This window comes from Suillus plorans (genome assembly GCF_016647745.1).
Source record: "Suillus plorans strain S12 chromosome Unknown HD556scaffold_68, whole genome shotgun sequence".
Lineage (NCBI taxonomy): Eukaryota > Fungi > Basidiomycota > Agaricomycetes > Boletales > Suillaceae > Suillus > Suillus plorans.
In genome coordinates, this window is record NW_024537452.1 from 76,084 (window position 1) to 89,936 (window position 13,853).

Genomic DNA, 13,853 nt, shown 5'->3' on the forward strand with positions numbered 1-13,853 from the left:
AGTAAGTCATTCTCTTATCAGCGGCACATACTCGGTGCTAACTCGTTTCAGAGAACATAGGATAGTAAGCTCGTGCACACTATGCTCTTTCTGGTACCGGTGCGCCAAAATGCATGATACGATCAGGCTGAAATTATTCGGAGATTGTGAACTACTAGACCAAATTTTTGACTGCATCCCTGATAGTGAATGGAGTGCTCCGAGCCTCCGACTAGTCTGAATCGGTGATGCCGACGCAAATTGGGTGTGAACTTGAAAGGTATGATTGTATCGCCGTCTTTACGTGTGATCGACTTACTAGTCGCGTCAACATTTGATTTCAACGTCCAAGCCCGATTTACACGGCTCCAGCGCCAGTACACAGGCATATCGAGGATATCATATCAGGCTGGTTCCTGTGGATGTTCGGTTTTGCCACATCTTCAAAGCGCATTTCTTGATCTCTGCCATCACTTTCTTTCATTATACTCAGGGCGGTGGCGCTGCGAGCCCTGTAGTTTATGGCACGATAATGCCGGCAGGGTCACCTAGTACCTCACGGGTAACATCGTGACCGAGAGTTGGAATCTTCAAGGGTACAGGTATACACGGTGGTTTGTGGAAAATAGCAGATACATTAGCAAGACGAACGCGTTGACAATAATCAGATAAATAGACTACTTTTACTTTTCGTCCTCCCAGCTTCGACTTCTGTTTGACTCCCTATAAGAAGGTTACTTCTGCTTCTGCACCAGGCTCTGAGACGGACATGAATTGTTGGTGTGAGTCGAGCCACCGGCCCTACAAGAAGACACGTTCAACCGCAGTTGAACGAGATAATAAGTACTGACTGATTAGAATAAGATTCGAGGGTAACATACCTGGGACAGACAGATATTAGACTAGCCGCATCCGATGAAACGTTGGATAAGTACTTAAGTTGTTTTGCCGCAGTGGTGTCCGAGTCACCGAGTCATGGGGTCTGAAGCAGCTGGGGGGAAGGAACACGAACGAACGGGAGGAGATTCTCTAGTCGAAGTGGCCAGACTGTCCCCTTACGAAATTTCGTCACCTTGCTCAGGGTCCCGCTGATCATCCCATCCGGTTAGTATAGGCTGTAACCTGTTAGCATTCCGAGATAGATTGGCGCCCAGAAACCGGCGTGTTGCCACTCAACTGACGTTATATTTAGTAAAGGCTGGACCTCGCAAACTGTGTCGGAGAAAGGTACGGCACTTTTTCTCGTGTTCATTGTCCTACTCGCGGCCTTTGCACAAAGCACTTTTTTCAAACCTAGTGCCCTTGACAGTCCAATGCTGCTCTCGCTCTCAAGTTCGGTACAGGAGAGGAAAATGAGGGTACAGCTCGGAAGATGTAGAAGCCAGTATAGGGAAGCGCTGCCGATGGAGCGACTGCAATCGAGGTCCGTCTGTCGGTGCTGAGCGCTGAGCACTGATGTTCGTAGGCTGTAAGAAGGTACGCACGAGGCTGGTGAACATACCGAGCGGTGGTTGGAGTCTTGATAGGCTGTTCAGGCCCAGGGACCGCCGATCTATGTACTTCGGAACGGTAACATACACCCTATTCGCTTGGCTATAACTTGGCTATCTGATAAGTAGCGTGTTCTAAATTAAACTTGCCCTCTAATTATACTTTCGAAGTGCTTCGACTCCTCCTAAATATTAACCGCAAACTGTCAAGACAGATGCTGCTGTGCTGTGGGGTTAGATATCAGATAACGGAAATAGGTATACCCGATAGTAGCCGATACACTCTGTTTTGGGGTGTTAGCTTGCGCATCCGTCCATGCAGCGCTCACCGTCACTCAACATACCCTTCACCGCCTACTGACTCATTCTTTTCCCCTCTCCTCCCGTACCTCTACTGTCTTCCTCTACCTCCTCACTATTCTTCCTTTTCGATGTCTTGCTCGTCATTTCTCTGTCCTCCCTTTTTGAATATCATCGGGACTTCACAATCGCCATGATTCCTTTTTCGTGCCCATGATTTCGCTGGATATGAGGCGTCGGGATACTTCTCGGAATGCGTTGAGGCGTGAATAGATAGCAATTGCATAATATATCTTCTCGCATCTGGCGCGGTTCTCTGCACGGTAACAAACATTGACAAGGACAAGAGTGTGACGGTACTAATAACAAGGCCTCGAATACCTCCGAGTCGTCAGCCGCAAATTTGCCTCTGACCTGCCCGAGTAGTAGGAACAGCGGCGTTGATGATGAATAGGACAACGTCAACGTGAACCGCAACGACGATTTGTCTACACAGTAGTCGCCACCTAAAGCTTGAACCTCAATATACAACTGAGTCCGGTTGTTCATTACCCATCTCTTTACGTTCCTGAATACCTGCCATCCACGCTCATCTAATTCCCAAGTCAAGTGCATCAGTGCATGCGCCCTCTACTACATCAAACTCCACTCGTGCGTCACACCTACGACTCCTTATTATCCGTGCCAAGCCTTGATCGATCTGATCCCCAGATTAGCAGCGTTCCCAAATTAAATAAAATCCGCACAATCCATCTAAGGCTTAATGTCGACGGTCCCTAGGGATCTCTGAACGCCGTCGCGGTATAATGGCCGTCTAGAATGATGAGGTCAGCAAAATGTCACTCTGGTTCAAGACTGACCACCTGCTTGCAAGGCACGAACATCGCCTTATCACGCACCGTGTGCTTCATTAATCAACCTTGTTATGGGGCTCCATCAATCACGACGGCGTCGGGTGCCCTGTAGTCACAAGGCCATGGCAAATGATTTGTGACCGAAAGCTCCATCCTAGTCAAGGTAATCATGTTGATGATATCATGATACCGTGACAACACTGAATTCATCAGCGAGAAAAGATCGAGGGTGCCTGACGTTCAGTGTTGGTATAAGTAATCTACCACGAAGTAGTAGGTACTTTTGAGTTGCCTACTACTTGGTAGTAGGTTACGGACGAGACCGAACGAACCTAAGAGTTGCTGTGGTGTGACGCCCTCGCCGATCACTTCATCATGATGTGAGTCAGTATCAGTGATAAAGTCCGAGGGCGTTGATACCGAACCATGCCGTTCCGAAGTAGAACGTTCTGGTGCTCCCTCACGCCATTGTCTTGGGCTTCTCTGGAGCCAAACGCGGAGTAGGTTTCAACTCCACCTTTTCTGGACCTGTTCCATTAAAATTCTGGCACATCAAGCATTCATATCGCATTCTACAGCCCTCTACGCCCAGATGCCAGTGATGACTTCCTGTAGGCAACATACTGCGGACTATCATTATGAAGCGCTGCAAATCAAGAGAAAGGGAAGTAAACGACGAAGAATCTGAACTCAAATACCAGGTTCTCATACTCCATAGACACTAGACTGACGGGCCGCCATTCATGTCGGTAAGTTCCGCTCGGACGTTAAGTGCTATATACTTGCTAGTCACTGGCCGCCGCATCACTGATCGGACATAAGCTCAGAGATTCGGCTCATCACACAGCATCCAAACCTGTGCGTGTAGAAACAAGATGACTGATGCCTATACCTCGGAGGGATCTGCGAAGTGCAGGAGCGATAACATTGGATGGCGCTAGAACGACGAAGATAAAATGATGTGACACAGCGGATATTGCTGGTGTAAGTAGTCTTCGTATGAAATGGTCTGGGGCTTGTAAATTTCAAATGGTAACGAAACGGCGGCCCCTATCGCAGTTAGTGTACATGTAGCACAGATGAAGTTGCATATCATGCGGTGTTAGACCAGAGAGATCAACGTTCTCATTTTTAATATTGAAGCTTGAAGTTGCATGTGCATGCGGTGTTAGACCAGAGAGATGAACGTCCTCGTTTTTAATACTAAACAGCCTAGGGGAATCCCAGTATTGCATAGATAATAAGTTGTGCGGAAGAAATGAAAATATGTTGGCCTCGGACCTCGGGACTATCAGAATTCTTAGAATTGACCTCTATGAATATTCGAGGCAAACATACTAGGGTCTGATTGGGCTTAAATTAGAGCCGTACGTGCGCTGAATCCTAGCCTAGGGATTGCAGCTGAAATTAGGAAAAACTTCAACAGAAACGACAAACTCAATTCTAATGTTGCAGGGCTGGTTAGTGTGGGGTCCGAAAAGTCTCGGCAAAGTTGGAAAAGTATTTTGTTTAAGTTTGCTTCAGAATGGGGCGACCAAATTTTGCGACCGCATGGTACGTACTACGCCTGGCCAGAGTCGTGTTACAACACGTTAACGTTATCTTTATCTGATTAGGATGCTACGTTTCGCGCTGAATATTCTTCCTTGTGTTATTTTCGCCGCTTGGTAATACCCGGGTCCATGTTATCGCGGTGCCGAGGCGCACATTCAATTACGTAACCATTGAGTTGATGGCATCACGTGAACAGACCTCACCAGTGCGAAGAGACCGTACCCAACACCGTGACCATGTCGGACTACATAGGCCCTCGAGCAAGCAGAACTTGAACCTGTTGAACAACCAGAAATGCATCAAACCTCCTTGAACAAGCCCCATGATGGCATCACATGTACTTATGTTTTGCCTACCAATGGCGACCGGTTCCCGGTTCCAACCGACAATAAACACTTGTCGGCAAAAAAAATCGTACGTTTGCACCAGCAGCTAGCGCTCAAACTCGGTGCGAGTTCAGCGTTCAACGTCCGACATTTATTAAATATTGCTTTCTCCTCTGAGTCATGTTTGGCGCGTGCCGCCACTGACCGGAACGGTGACTCTCGGAGTCGGGAGGTCTGGACAGGCCGAATTAAACCTTCTAGGTCACTGCATTCTGAGTTCATCATGATGACACAGTAGACATGGAGCTGCGAACGGGCCACGTACGATCGAATACTAGTACGTCAGTTTATGTTGTCTACTGATCGATCCACCTGGATCACACTCACTCGCATTCTTCGTCTTGCAAACTTATCACCATGCCCTTCACGGCAAGAGCATTGTTCGACCTCACTGGTTACTAGGCTTCCCCTCGCGGTACTAGTAAGATGATATAATTCATGTGATGTAGCTTAGGGTTGCTTGGGCTGTCGGCAGCCTACCGTGTGGCGTTGCGTACGAGCGACGTTGCGAAACACACCTTGTTCTATGCATTGCTAGGCCTACTGGTACACAGCGCAGGCTGTGTCACATCTATATATCGTAAGGACGGAGCATTTGATCCTGCGGAACCGATTCGCGTCGACACCATGTGCATGCTCCAGAATAAGCACGCGTTCACTTGTGAAAGGTGAGCTTGAACAAATCCGGGTCAGTGCCCATAAGACTTTGCATTTATGATGACTCCTGCCAGATTGGCTGTTGAACATCTTGGACCTTCATCCGCTAATATAACCCGGAGGACGGCGGCATGGATGATGTAAGGTGAAGAGAAAGAGCCCTGTCGTTTCTAACCTCGCCCGAGTAAATGTGCAAGGGTATATTGTAAGCAGACTATCCATCAACTACTATGTACTACCTATTTTACACGAGTCAAATGAAAATCCCGGAACGCATAGGATTTGTCGATAGTTCGAGTGAAGGAAAAAGTGCAACGTATTCCGCCCTCTGTCCATTCGTTATCACCACTCCACCACTAAAGAGCAGGCTCTCCAGGCGACACTGCGACCGTGTCAAAAACGCCTTGAAATCTTCGTGAGGCCATTGGCCTGTATTACGAGCCTCGAACGCACGTAGATTGGGGAGTGTGATGGCTTTGAATTTATCGATCGAGTCCACATGCAAATTTCCAGATATGCGAAAGGTTTGAAGTTTGGGATGGATGAATGCTTTCGAGGTCTGGATTGCCGTGAATTTTCCAACTATCGTCAAGGACGAGAGATTGGGACACCGACGGAGCAACTGCGCAAAGGGATTTGGGCCGTCTAGGATGAGCTCGAGATTTGTGAGACCGGCCCATGAGAGAGGTTTGAAGGAAGATAACACGTGGACGGTAAGCGCCACGTTCTTTAGCTTGAGACTGCGCACGTTGGGCGGCAATTGTCCGATAGATTCTGAAACAGCGAGCACGGGATAAAAACCGTGTATAACGAACTCATTTAGTCCGCCGAAGTCTGCGGCCGCCAGTGGACAGCAGATACCGGAGAATATCCTAACAGTCAGCGACGATACTTGATTGACATATGGCCGGAGCAGGCTCTGTAACTCCGTCAAGTTATCGTCGTAGCACTCGAGTGTCAACGACAGCTGACGTCCTCGTGATCGCTTGAGGCAGGAGTCATAGCACAAAGCTCTCTTCTGCCAGTCACCGTACCCGGCGTTGAATTGTAGCCTGCGCCATAGATCCGGTATGTCCAGAGCAACCTCCCGCCATCGTCGACATACTGCGGTCAACAGCATGGGAGCCCGACGTGGCACAGGCTTCCAGTTTCCTTCTGGGATGCAGCACAGGAAAATTTGTGCGAGGATTTCCGTGGGCAAGCGCGATGAATAATTCTTGGACCGCACAATCGTGAACTGCATTTCGTTACGTTGCCGGCGACGATAGTTGACACCGTTTTGGCTCGAGACCTCTTGCCCGACTACATCCGACAGCGATTGCTGAAGTGAATGATTATTAGTATATTCGGATGCCAACACCCCGAAAACCGAGCACTTACAATACTCTGCAGGGTACTAATAATACCTGAGATGGCTGATAAATTGGCGTTTGTTTGCATATTGACGCGAATGAGATTGAGATTGAGATCAGAAGTGGGGTGATTTTGAGGTTTCGTCAACCGTCGCATCCTATTTAAATTGCAACATTTCGCAAACCACATGTCCACGACGTCCACACCAAATTGCCATTGTAGTGGCTCATAGCAGGTCTTAGGTAAGATATCAACCATCCATGTTGCAAAGGGAGTCAATGGGAACGTTTGTGGAATCTGTGGGAGGGTGACCTCGCTCACCGGTAGCCTTCGACACATTTGGTCGGCATTATTTGGGCCATCCGAAACTTTTTCTTTTCATGTGAACGACAACTGAGGCCTGAGGGTTATAGAATTTATCGAGTTGTGCGCCCCCATTTGTAACTTTGAGTTTTTTGGTTGCCATCTGCAAAAATTGTTACGGACACTGCTTACGAACGTTTACGACTTTAGCTACATTTGGTTCTAGCCTCGTCTAGCTCGGGTCGATGTCATGAGATCTCATCGGGCTGGACCGAGCGTCAGCTCGGGGTGGGACGCAGGCAGATGGATCCGCTGGACAGTGGAGGGTAGTAGGACAACTGCTTACGGATCCGATCATGCCTAATGACTCGATAGCTAGTTTCACGCGATGAACAGGAGCAAACAATGGGATGATAATTAAAAGATCGGTAGTACGAAACAATGGAAAAAAAAGGAAACTACGGAGTATTGACAAACAGAATCTTTGTGAAACTAAAGGGAGTGGCGGGTGGGTGAAAGAACAGATGTCTGTTCGATTGGGAGCAGTACTAGCAGGTGCGACGAACTCGACGTCGCGTATAGAAGAAAACGGGTGAGGAGAAAGAATGGCGCCACTGCTCAGCTGAATGGTGCCGGGATATTCCGGCAGGCTGGTACTTGAACATGGATTTTGCATCAGTGAGGAAAGTAGAAGACGATAGCATCATGGTTTCTTACGCCGCCCCTGTTGGCGGCCTGCCGTGTGGCGTTGCGTATGAGCGACGATGCGAACAACACCTTGTTCTATGCATTGCTAGGCCTAGTACGGGTGCACAGCGCAGGCTGTGTCATAAATTTAATGACTTTGATCGCAAAGTTGGTACATCTCACTGGGTTTATCATGACCATCACCTGTCTCTTGACGCTGTTCTACATGGAATAGAACATTCGAAGGGCCGACCAACCAGGCAATCCTTCTGACAGTTCTCGCTGCCGCCATCTTTGACATGTTTACGACCGCTGGTACAACGGCGTGAATGACTTGTTCTTAATAAATCCCAACATCTCTCTGAATGTTTTAGCGCCATGCTGGTGTTGTTGGTCTCCCTGCTTGAAGCAGGGCCTAATCCCGCTGATGAAACGATGGATATATTGGCCTTCTCTGTTCCTCCGAGTTGGTACGGTCAAAAAAATTTAAAATTAACACATCAACTTACTTGGTTCCAACGTTTTCCTCCTCAGGCTGACTTGGCCATCCCATTCACTTAGGTTGTAACGACGGGTCGGTTCAATTGGGGCACGATACTGAACATCGCAATTGTGTCTTGTTGGTAAGCGACGGGGTGTGTTTTGAATTGTTGACAATGCCCCCGTAGTTCATGCACGTGCCACGTCAGGTGACTCGACGGAAGGTTTTGCGGCATCTTCAAGCTTGTCATGTTAAAAATGACGAGGAGCAGGCCAGAGTCAGGTTCACGGCAATCCGTCTTGGCCAAGGCACTCGTCCTGCATTGTGTCTATTTGATATAGCCTTCGTTGCATGCCTTTGTATACTGGGTACTCGAACAGCAAGCATCCCCATTCTACTGTTACGCCGTTCCCGTCGTGTCTTTGGCACGTTGGAGACGCCAGCCTCCCACTACAACGTGTGGTCATTTGACCATAATGATACCACACATAGCTAGAAGAAATCACAGATATCCACGTGCGTTAATTTGAATGTTCGTTTGTATTCTAGGCCGGCCGTTATGGCGCGGCTATGGTCTGCACTGGATTGGTCGTGGACCACTACTTCAAACTTGCATCACTCAACGTTTGAGGAATGAGCATGCACTTCTATCTCACTAGATGATCTCGGGGCTTTATCTGTTCGTTCTTTGTTTTCCTATGTTTCGAATTCTTTCTGAATAGATAACGCCCTATAGCCACTTATGCGGAAATCGTTACATCAATTTCATGTCTCCACAATGTAAGCACGGACATCCGGCGGCTCGGTGGCATGAGTAAATAACGGTTGATATTTGGGGTGAAAACCAGAATTGACAGATATCAGTAATCAAGCTTAAAGCCCCACAAATTTGAAGTCTGCATTCTGCTGGCACGTCTAACATATATAAGCACGGAGCGTTTGATCCCGCGGAACTAAATCGCGTCTACCCCACGTGCGTGCTCCACCTGAGCGCCACCTGCACTCCGATTGCTCCTGCGCTCCCGACTACGTGCTCTTTTCGCGGCGTAGCCTCGCTGCTTTTATCCTGAAGACGCCTCACCTACTGGATCCCACGACTACAAGGCAGGCACATCATATGACAAAAGTCAATATCCCATATAGTGCTTCTGATACAACGAGAGGTAAGTTACGAGTCTCAAAAATGAGATCTAGAAGCGCTCCGGCGACATCGCCTATAAACATATGTCGCTCCTCGACTTTCCTGTTCTGTACACTGCTTTCCTTCGTTGGTACAGTAGAGATATCCAGGACATTGGTTGAAACATTGTCAATGTCAAGACCTATAGCAAATGATTCGAATAATACTACGACGAAACTATTGTGTCTCCTTGACATGTATTTTGTGACACTAAATAACTACTTGAGCACCGCAACGAGGCTTGGAATAGAAACAAAAAAACAAATTTCCCGTGCTCCCTGCAAGCACTAGACGACGGTTCGCATCAACTTCATCGAGCATTACACACCACTGCCAGTCGATATATGCACACGCTCTTGGAAAGCAATTGAGGTCATGCGGGTTGCTGCGTCGGAGTCAGCCACGAGTTCAGCATTATATTCTCGAATGCCAAGAATCAGCCGTGGTCCTAGCACAAACATCTGCACGGCCTGCAAAATCTGAAACAAGCCAGACAAAGTCTGTTCTTCTAGGAGATAATGGCTCTATAGAGATGATAGATCGTGGTCACATGTAGAGGTAAGTGAAAGATTGACATACCGTTGGAGAGAATTCAACGACGTACTCGAAGCAAGAGACAGCAACAAAGCTATCATGTCCGACCCTTCAGTGAAAAAAGGACAATAATCACAATATGAACTTACCTCGCAAAGTAAAACACGTGAGTTTTCATCAACACCGTAAAACAGTCCCCGATAATCCCTCCTGTCGAATGCTGCCGCAGTTCACGAAAGTGTTTTACCGCAATCCAGACTGCGAGACATAGTGTGAGGACCTCCCACACATTGTAGAGTATCCAAGCAGCAAAATAAAGAACTAGGGTATCTCCTGTATAGCCAATCCTGCACTGGTAGGTGCCGGAGAGAATGAGTTCCTCTGGTGTCCATGAATGAGCCCTATGCACGTTCGTTTTCATCTATAAGTAAGCGTACCTCCTGAACTATGCATCGTTGACACTAAGACTGTCACTCCATCAAAAGTGTTGATCGACAGGAAGGTGACAACGAGAAGTATCAGGATCTTTCTGTCTCGTTGATACATGGCATGCAACCGAGTGGTGATGATGACTTGCGGCATGTTTCAGTCATTCCGATATCACTGAGGTCTCGCAAGTGCAAAGCTCACCCCACAGCATCGCAAATACCACAAGACCCGTCCATTCCCATATAGCGTACATCATCCAGCCTGACAAATCCGATCAGTGACCACTCTCAGGTAGCACATACTCCAAACAGACTCACATCTTTGGTAGTATAACGTGGTAGCCATTAGTGGACTGAGAAGTCAGCAAAAGAACCACACCCACTGCTACAGAACACCACGGTTAATTTGAGGGGAATGACAGGCATTTATACAGAAGACTCACTGTATCCGTCAGCGAGATGGTCGGAAGACTGACTGAATGTCGGTCAGAAGAAGAGAAGACAGTGAATGTACTAAGGAGACATACCAACCATGGACAGGCTGATCATAAGAGATAGATGATTAGCACAACACCGAATGTTTAGCCTTCAGAACATACGCAGCAGATAGGATTCCAAGGTAGCGTACCTAGGATACTTTCAAGTCAGCACGCAATGGCAACTACCACAAACAAGATACATACACTGAGATACAGCACTGTCATTAGGGACCAGCGTTGTCTCTGTAAATAAGTGTATGTTCATGTGTGTTCCCTCTGCCATGAGACTCTACTCACCCAAACGAGTTCGACCTATAAAAGGATTCTTAGCGAGATGGCTGCTCCGGTCATGGCATCGACATACCTCTTGTCCGAATGTGAGTGCTGAAAATACTTGTAAGATATCAGTAATCCTTTAATCTTATCGTGCTCACCCCAATCATACATCACCCCAACAAAAGCGGCAACTGCAATATCGGAGCCAAGGTTAGATTGAGACATCCGAGTCAGCGCTCAGCTTCAACATCCGACTGCTCTCCACGAATCTCCAAAATAGCTGGAAAAACGATATGCATGGATGGACGGCCACCAAGTGGGGTCATTTGATACTATGGTCATATTGTTAGAGAATGGGTGTGGGTGAGAGGTGAACTTGGTAAACGCATAGCGGTGACATTCACGCTATATGTACGTATACCACTGCCATCCGTGCTCATTGGTAACCGAAGATCAAGGTAAATATTTGTGCACTCCACTGCATATGCCATAGATCAAGTTTGCGGTTCTTGTAGTCCTTATATAGAAAATTGATGAACTTCGTTCCCTGGAAGCTCTGCTAGTGTGCCTAGAGTGTTACACAACTCTTCGCAAGCCGCAGACGAGTACGAGATTCGGAGGTACAATAACTTGACAACGCGAAGAAAGGAACGGTACAAGCTTGAACTCAGTAGTTGTTCTGAGGTATTGACGTGGACGCGACGATCATGTAGATAGATTCCATCTTTGGCAGAAGCAGTGTTGGCACCAAATGTGAACACATCTTGTAACACGAATATCACTGAGTACTGATTAATGATTTCTGGCCATGCTGTGGCGATGAATCAGTACTTGATTGATCTGATCAGTCACATCACCTCTTGTGAAGTATAGCGCTGGTGATGCTATGTCTTGGTAAACCAGGTAAAGTCCCACTTTTGGTCCTTCGGAGGTATTCATTAGTGACGCGATCACGTGCATGTGGTCGGTCATATGACCACAATGAGCTGGAAGAAAATACCAGAAAATTCCCGCTACCTTTAGGGAGTGGGTCTTATAGTTCGCTATTTTTCACGTTTTGGCGGTAGATTTCACGATCTTGCCGCCCCTCTTTCTCGCCTTAGATGGTAATGAGGCTGTGTTGATCGATCGTTCTACACCGCCTTTAGCTCTCGCCTGCTCGATCACCGCATCGCTGTCGAGTGTTGAGCTCTCATGCTCAGGCTTACACCCCTCTTGCGCTCTCACCATCATGACCTCGTTCATCGGCCGTCTCCCTGTCTCTGTCGTCTTCGATACTGATTCGAGTCGTTGTTTTGTATCTATTCCAGTTGCTCATGACCTCAGTCATTCAGCGTCAGCACATGGTTCTCGTTTCTCTGACATTCTCACAGCTTCCTATGATGGCCGTGCGCTCACGACTGACATTGAGTTTGAGGTCGCGCGCAGTCTTGATTGTGATGTTTTTTTTTTGATTGGGATGAATTGGATTGCTGCGTGGCACGCTGTTGGTCGGGAAGACGAGCATCCTGCGCACAATCCTTATTCTCGCGGCGCATCTGGATTGCAAGGTGATAGTACATCGTGGTTGAATCTTTTGGTTTTTTCTGATATTGTTTTGTGTTTCTAGCAACTTCGTGTATACTTGGTGGTGATGCAAGCCATTTGCCAGAATCTGCTGTCAGTGGCCCCGTGGATTTATCTCAGTCTTCGTCCCTAGCAGGGGCAGTTTTATCGTCTTGCAGACGTTCAAAGTCTATCGTGCATGATATATTTTTTGCATCGTGTCGTTCGGGGGTCCGTTTGGGTCCCTTGTCGTCTGAAGTTGTGTTGCTTGAGCAGGCATGTGCTCTGCACGGTTTAGACTTCAAGGGTTCATATTCCTTGCTCGAGTTGCGAAAATCGTTGTTGCAACATCTACTCCACGGGGAATGCGTCATTTCGGACACACGCTCCAAGCATCGTGATTACACTGCATGTCGTGAGGTCGCGGCAGGGTTTGGCACGCCTTCGAATTTAGTCGAGTTCATACTGGACGAGTTGATGTCAGCGGATGCTTCTGTTATATCAGGCGGCGACCTTTGGTTTATTGCGCAGAGTATTTGTAACGATTTAGAGTGCACTCACGCTCAAGAATTACATCCTAGGCAAGAAGCTATCAGCATTCTGAAAATCTTTCGTAGCCGCAGCGCATATGAGCGCGTGTCTCAAACATTCCAGTCGTTGTTTTCCAAGACAGAGCATATGTTCAAGCCTTCTTTGGAAGCTATAGCGTCTTGGCACGGTTTGTGTTTTGTGGGTACGAAGGATCAGTTGTTGGATAGGATTATCGACCATGTATCGAGGGGTAAATGTACACTCTATGCGGCCGATTCTCGTGTCGCTTGTGCTCATATCAGCGATGAGTTGTGCACCGAGGATGTTGATGGCGATGATATCAGGACTCATAGTTCAATAGACAGTTTGCATAGTTCTCCTGACACGAGCCAAGAGGTTGTCAATCTTCAAATTCGTGTTTTAAGTTCGTTGCGCAAAACTATCGCGTGTAAGCCTTTGATTCGCTTATTGCGATTGGATTTGATGAAGGAGAAAGTCTTTCGCGCTTGCGCAAACGCCTTAAAACGTATATAGACGTTCTTGTCAAGGGTAAGCGATCTCAGAATGAAGGCGTTGCAATGGAGAAGGAGCGGGCTCAAATGATGCGTCGGATTGGCCTCGCATTGTGTCAGCGGAAAGAAAAGCACGCGTGATAGAGATCTTTCGTGAACAAACCTCTTCAGAGGCGCTGGCTACTTTTGTTTGCTTTGCATGTGCCGCTGAAAGCAATCGCAAGGACAGGCAAGAGCTATCTTTTGCTGATTTTGATATAACTCTGTTGAAACGTTCGAAACGGGTAGCGGGTGTTGCCACTTTAGCTGGCGCTATAGCTTATA

General features: G+C 47.6%; 3 protein-coding genes across 3 annotated transcripts; 1 reads left to right on the forward strand and 2 right to left on the reverse strand.

Moving 5' to 3' along the window:
• Nucleotides 1–5,473: 5,473 nt before the first annotated feature.
• On the reverse strand, nucleotides 5,474–6,660 carry HD556DRAFT_1312023 (uncharacterized protein; the record flags this gene model as incomplete). Its single annotated transcript, XM_041300606.1, has 2 exons — nucleotides 5,474–6,541; nucleotides 6,601–6,660. 2 exons carry the CDS (start codon nucleotides 6,658–6,660, stop codon nucleotides 5,474–5,476), a joined length of 1,128 nt encoding a protein of 375 aa, XP_041155659.1.
• A 2,884-nt stretch (nucleotides 6,661–9,544) lies between these two features.
• Nucleotides 9,545–11,166, reverse strand: HD556DRAFT_1447831 (uncharacterized protein; the record flags this gene model as incomplete). Its single annotated transcript, XM_041307344.1, has 12 exons — nucleotides 9,545–9,748; nucleotides 9,804–9,852; nucleotides 9,908–10,139; nucleotides 10,196–10,330; nucleotides 10,389–10,448; nucleotides 10,630–10,657; nucleotides 10,718–10,727; nucleotides 10,786–10,814; nucleotides 10,870–10,908; nucleotides 10,963–10,977; nucleotides 11,030–11,058; nucleotides 11,100–11,166. The coding sequence occupies 12 exons, from the start codon at nucleotides 11,164–11,166 to the stop codon at nucleotides 9,545–9,547; spliced, it is 897 nt and encodes a 298-aa protein (XP_041155660.1).
• Nucleotides 11,167–12,172: 1,006 nt separating this feature from the next.
• On the forward strand, nucleotides 12,173–13,756 carry HD556DRAFT_1403473 (uncharacterized protein; the record flags this gene model as incomplete). Its single annotated transcript, XM_041303883.1, has 2 exons — nucleotides 12,173–12,520; nucleotides 12,676–13,756. 2 exons carry the CDS (start codon nucleotides 12,173–12,175, stop codon nucleotides 13,549–13,551), a joined length of 1,224 nt encoding a protein of 407 aa, XP_041155661.1. The 3' UTR covers nucleotides 13,552–13,756.
• Between the last annotated feature and the right edge of the window lie 97 nt (nucleotides 13,757–13,853).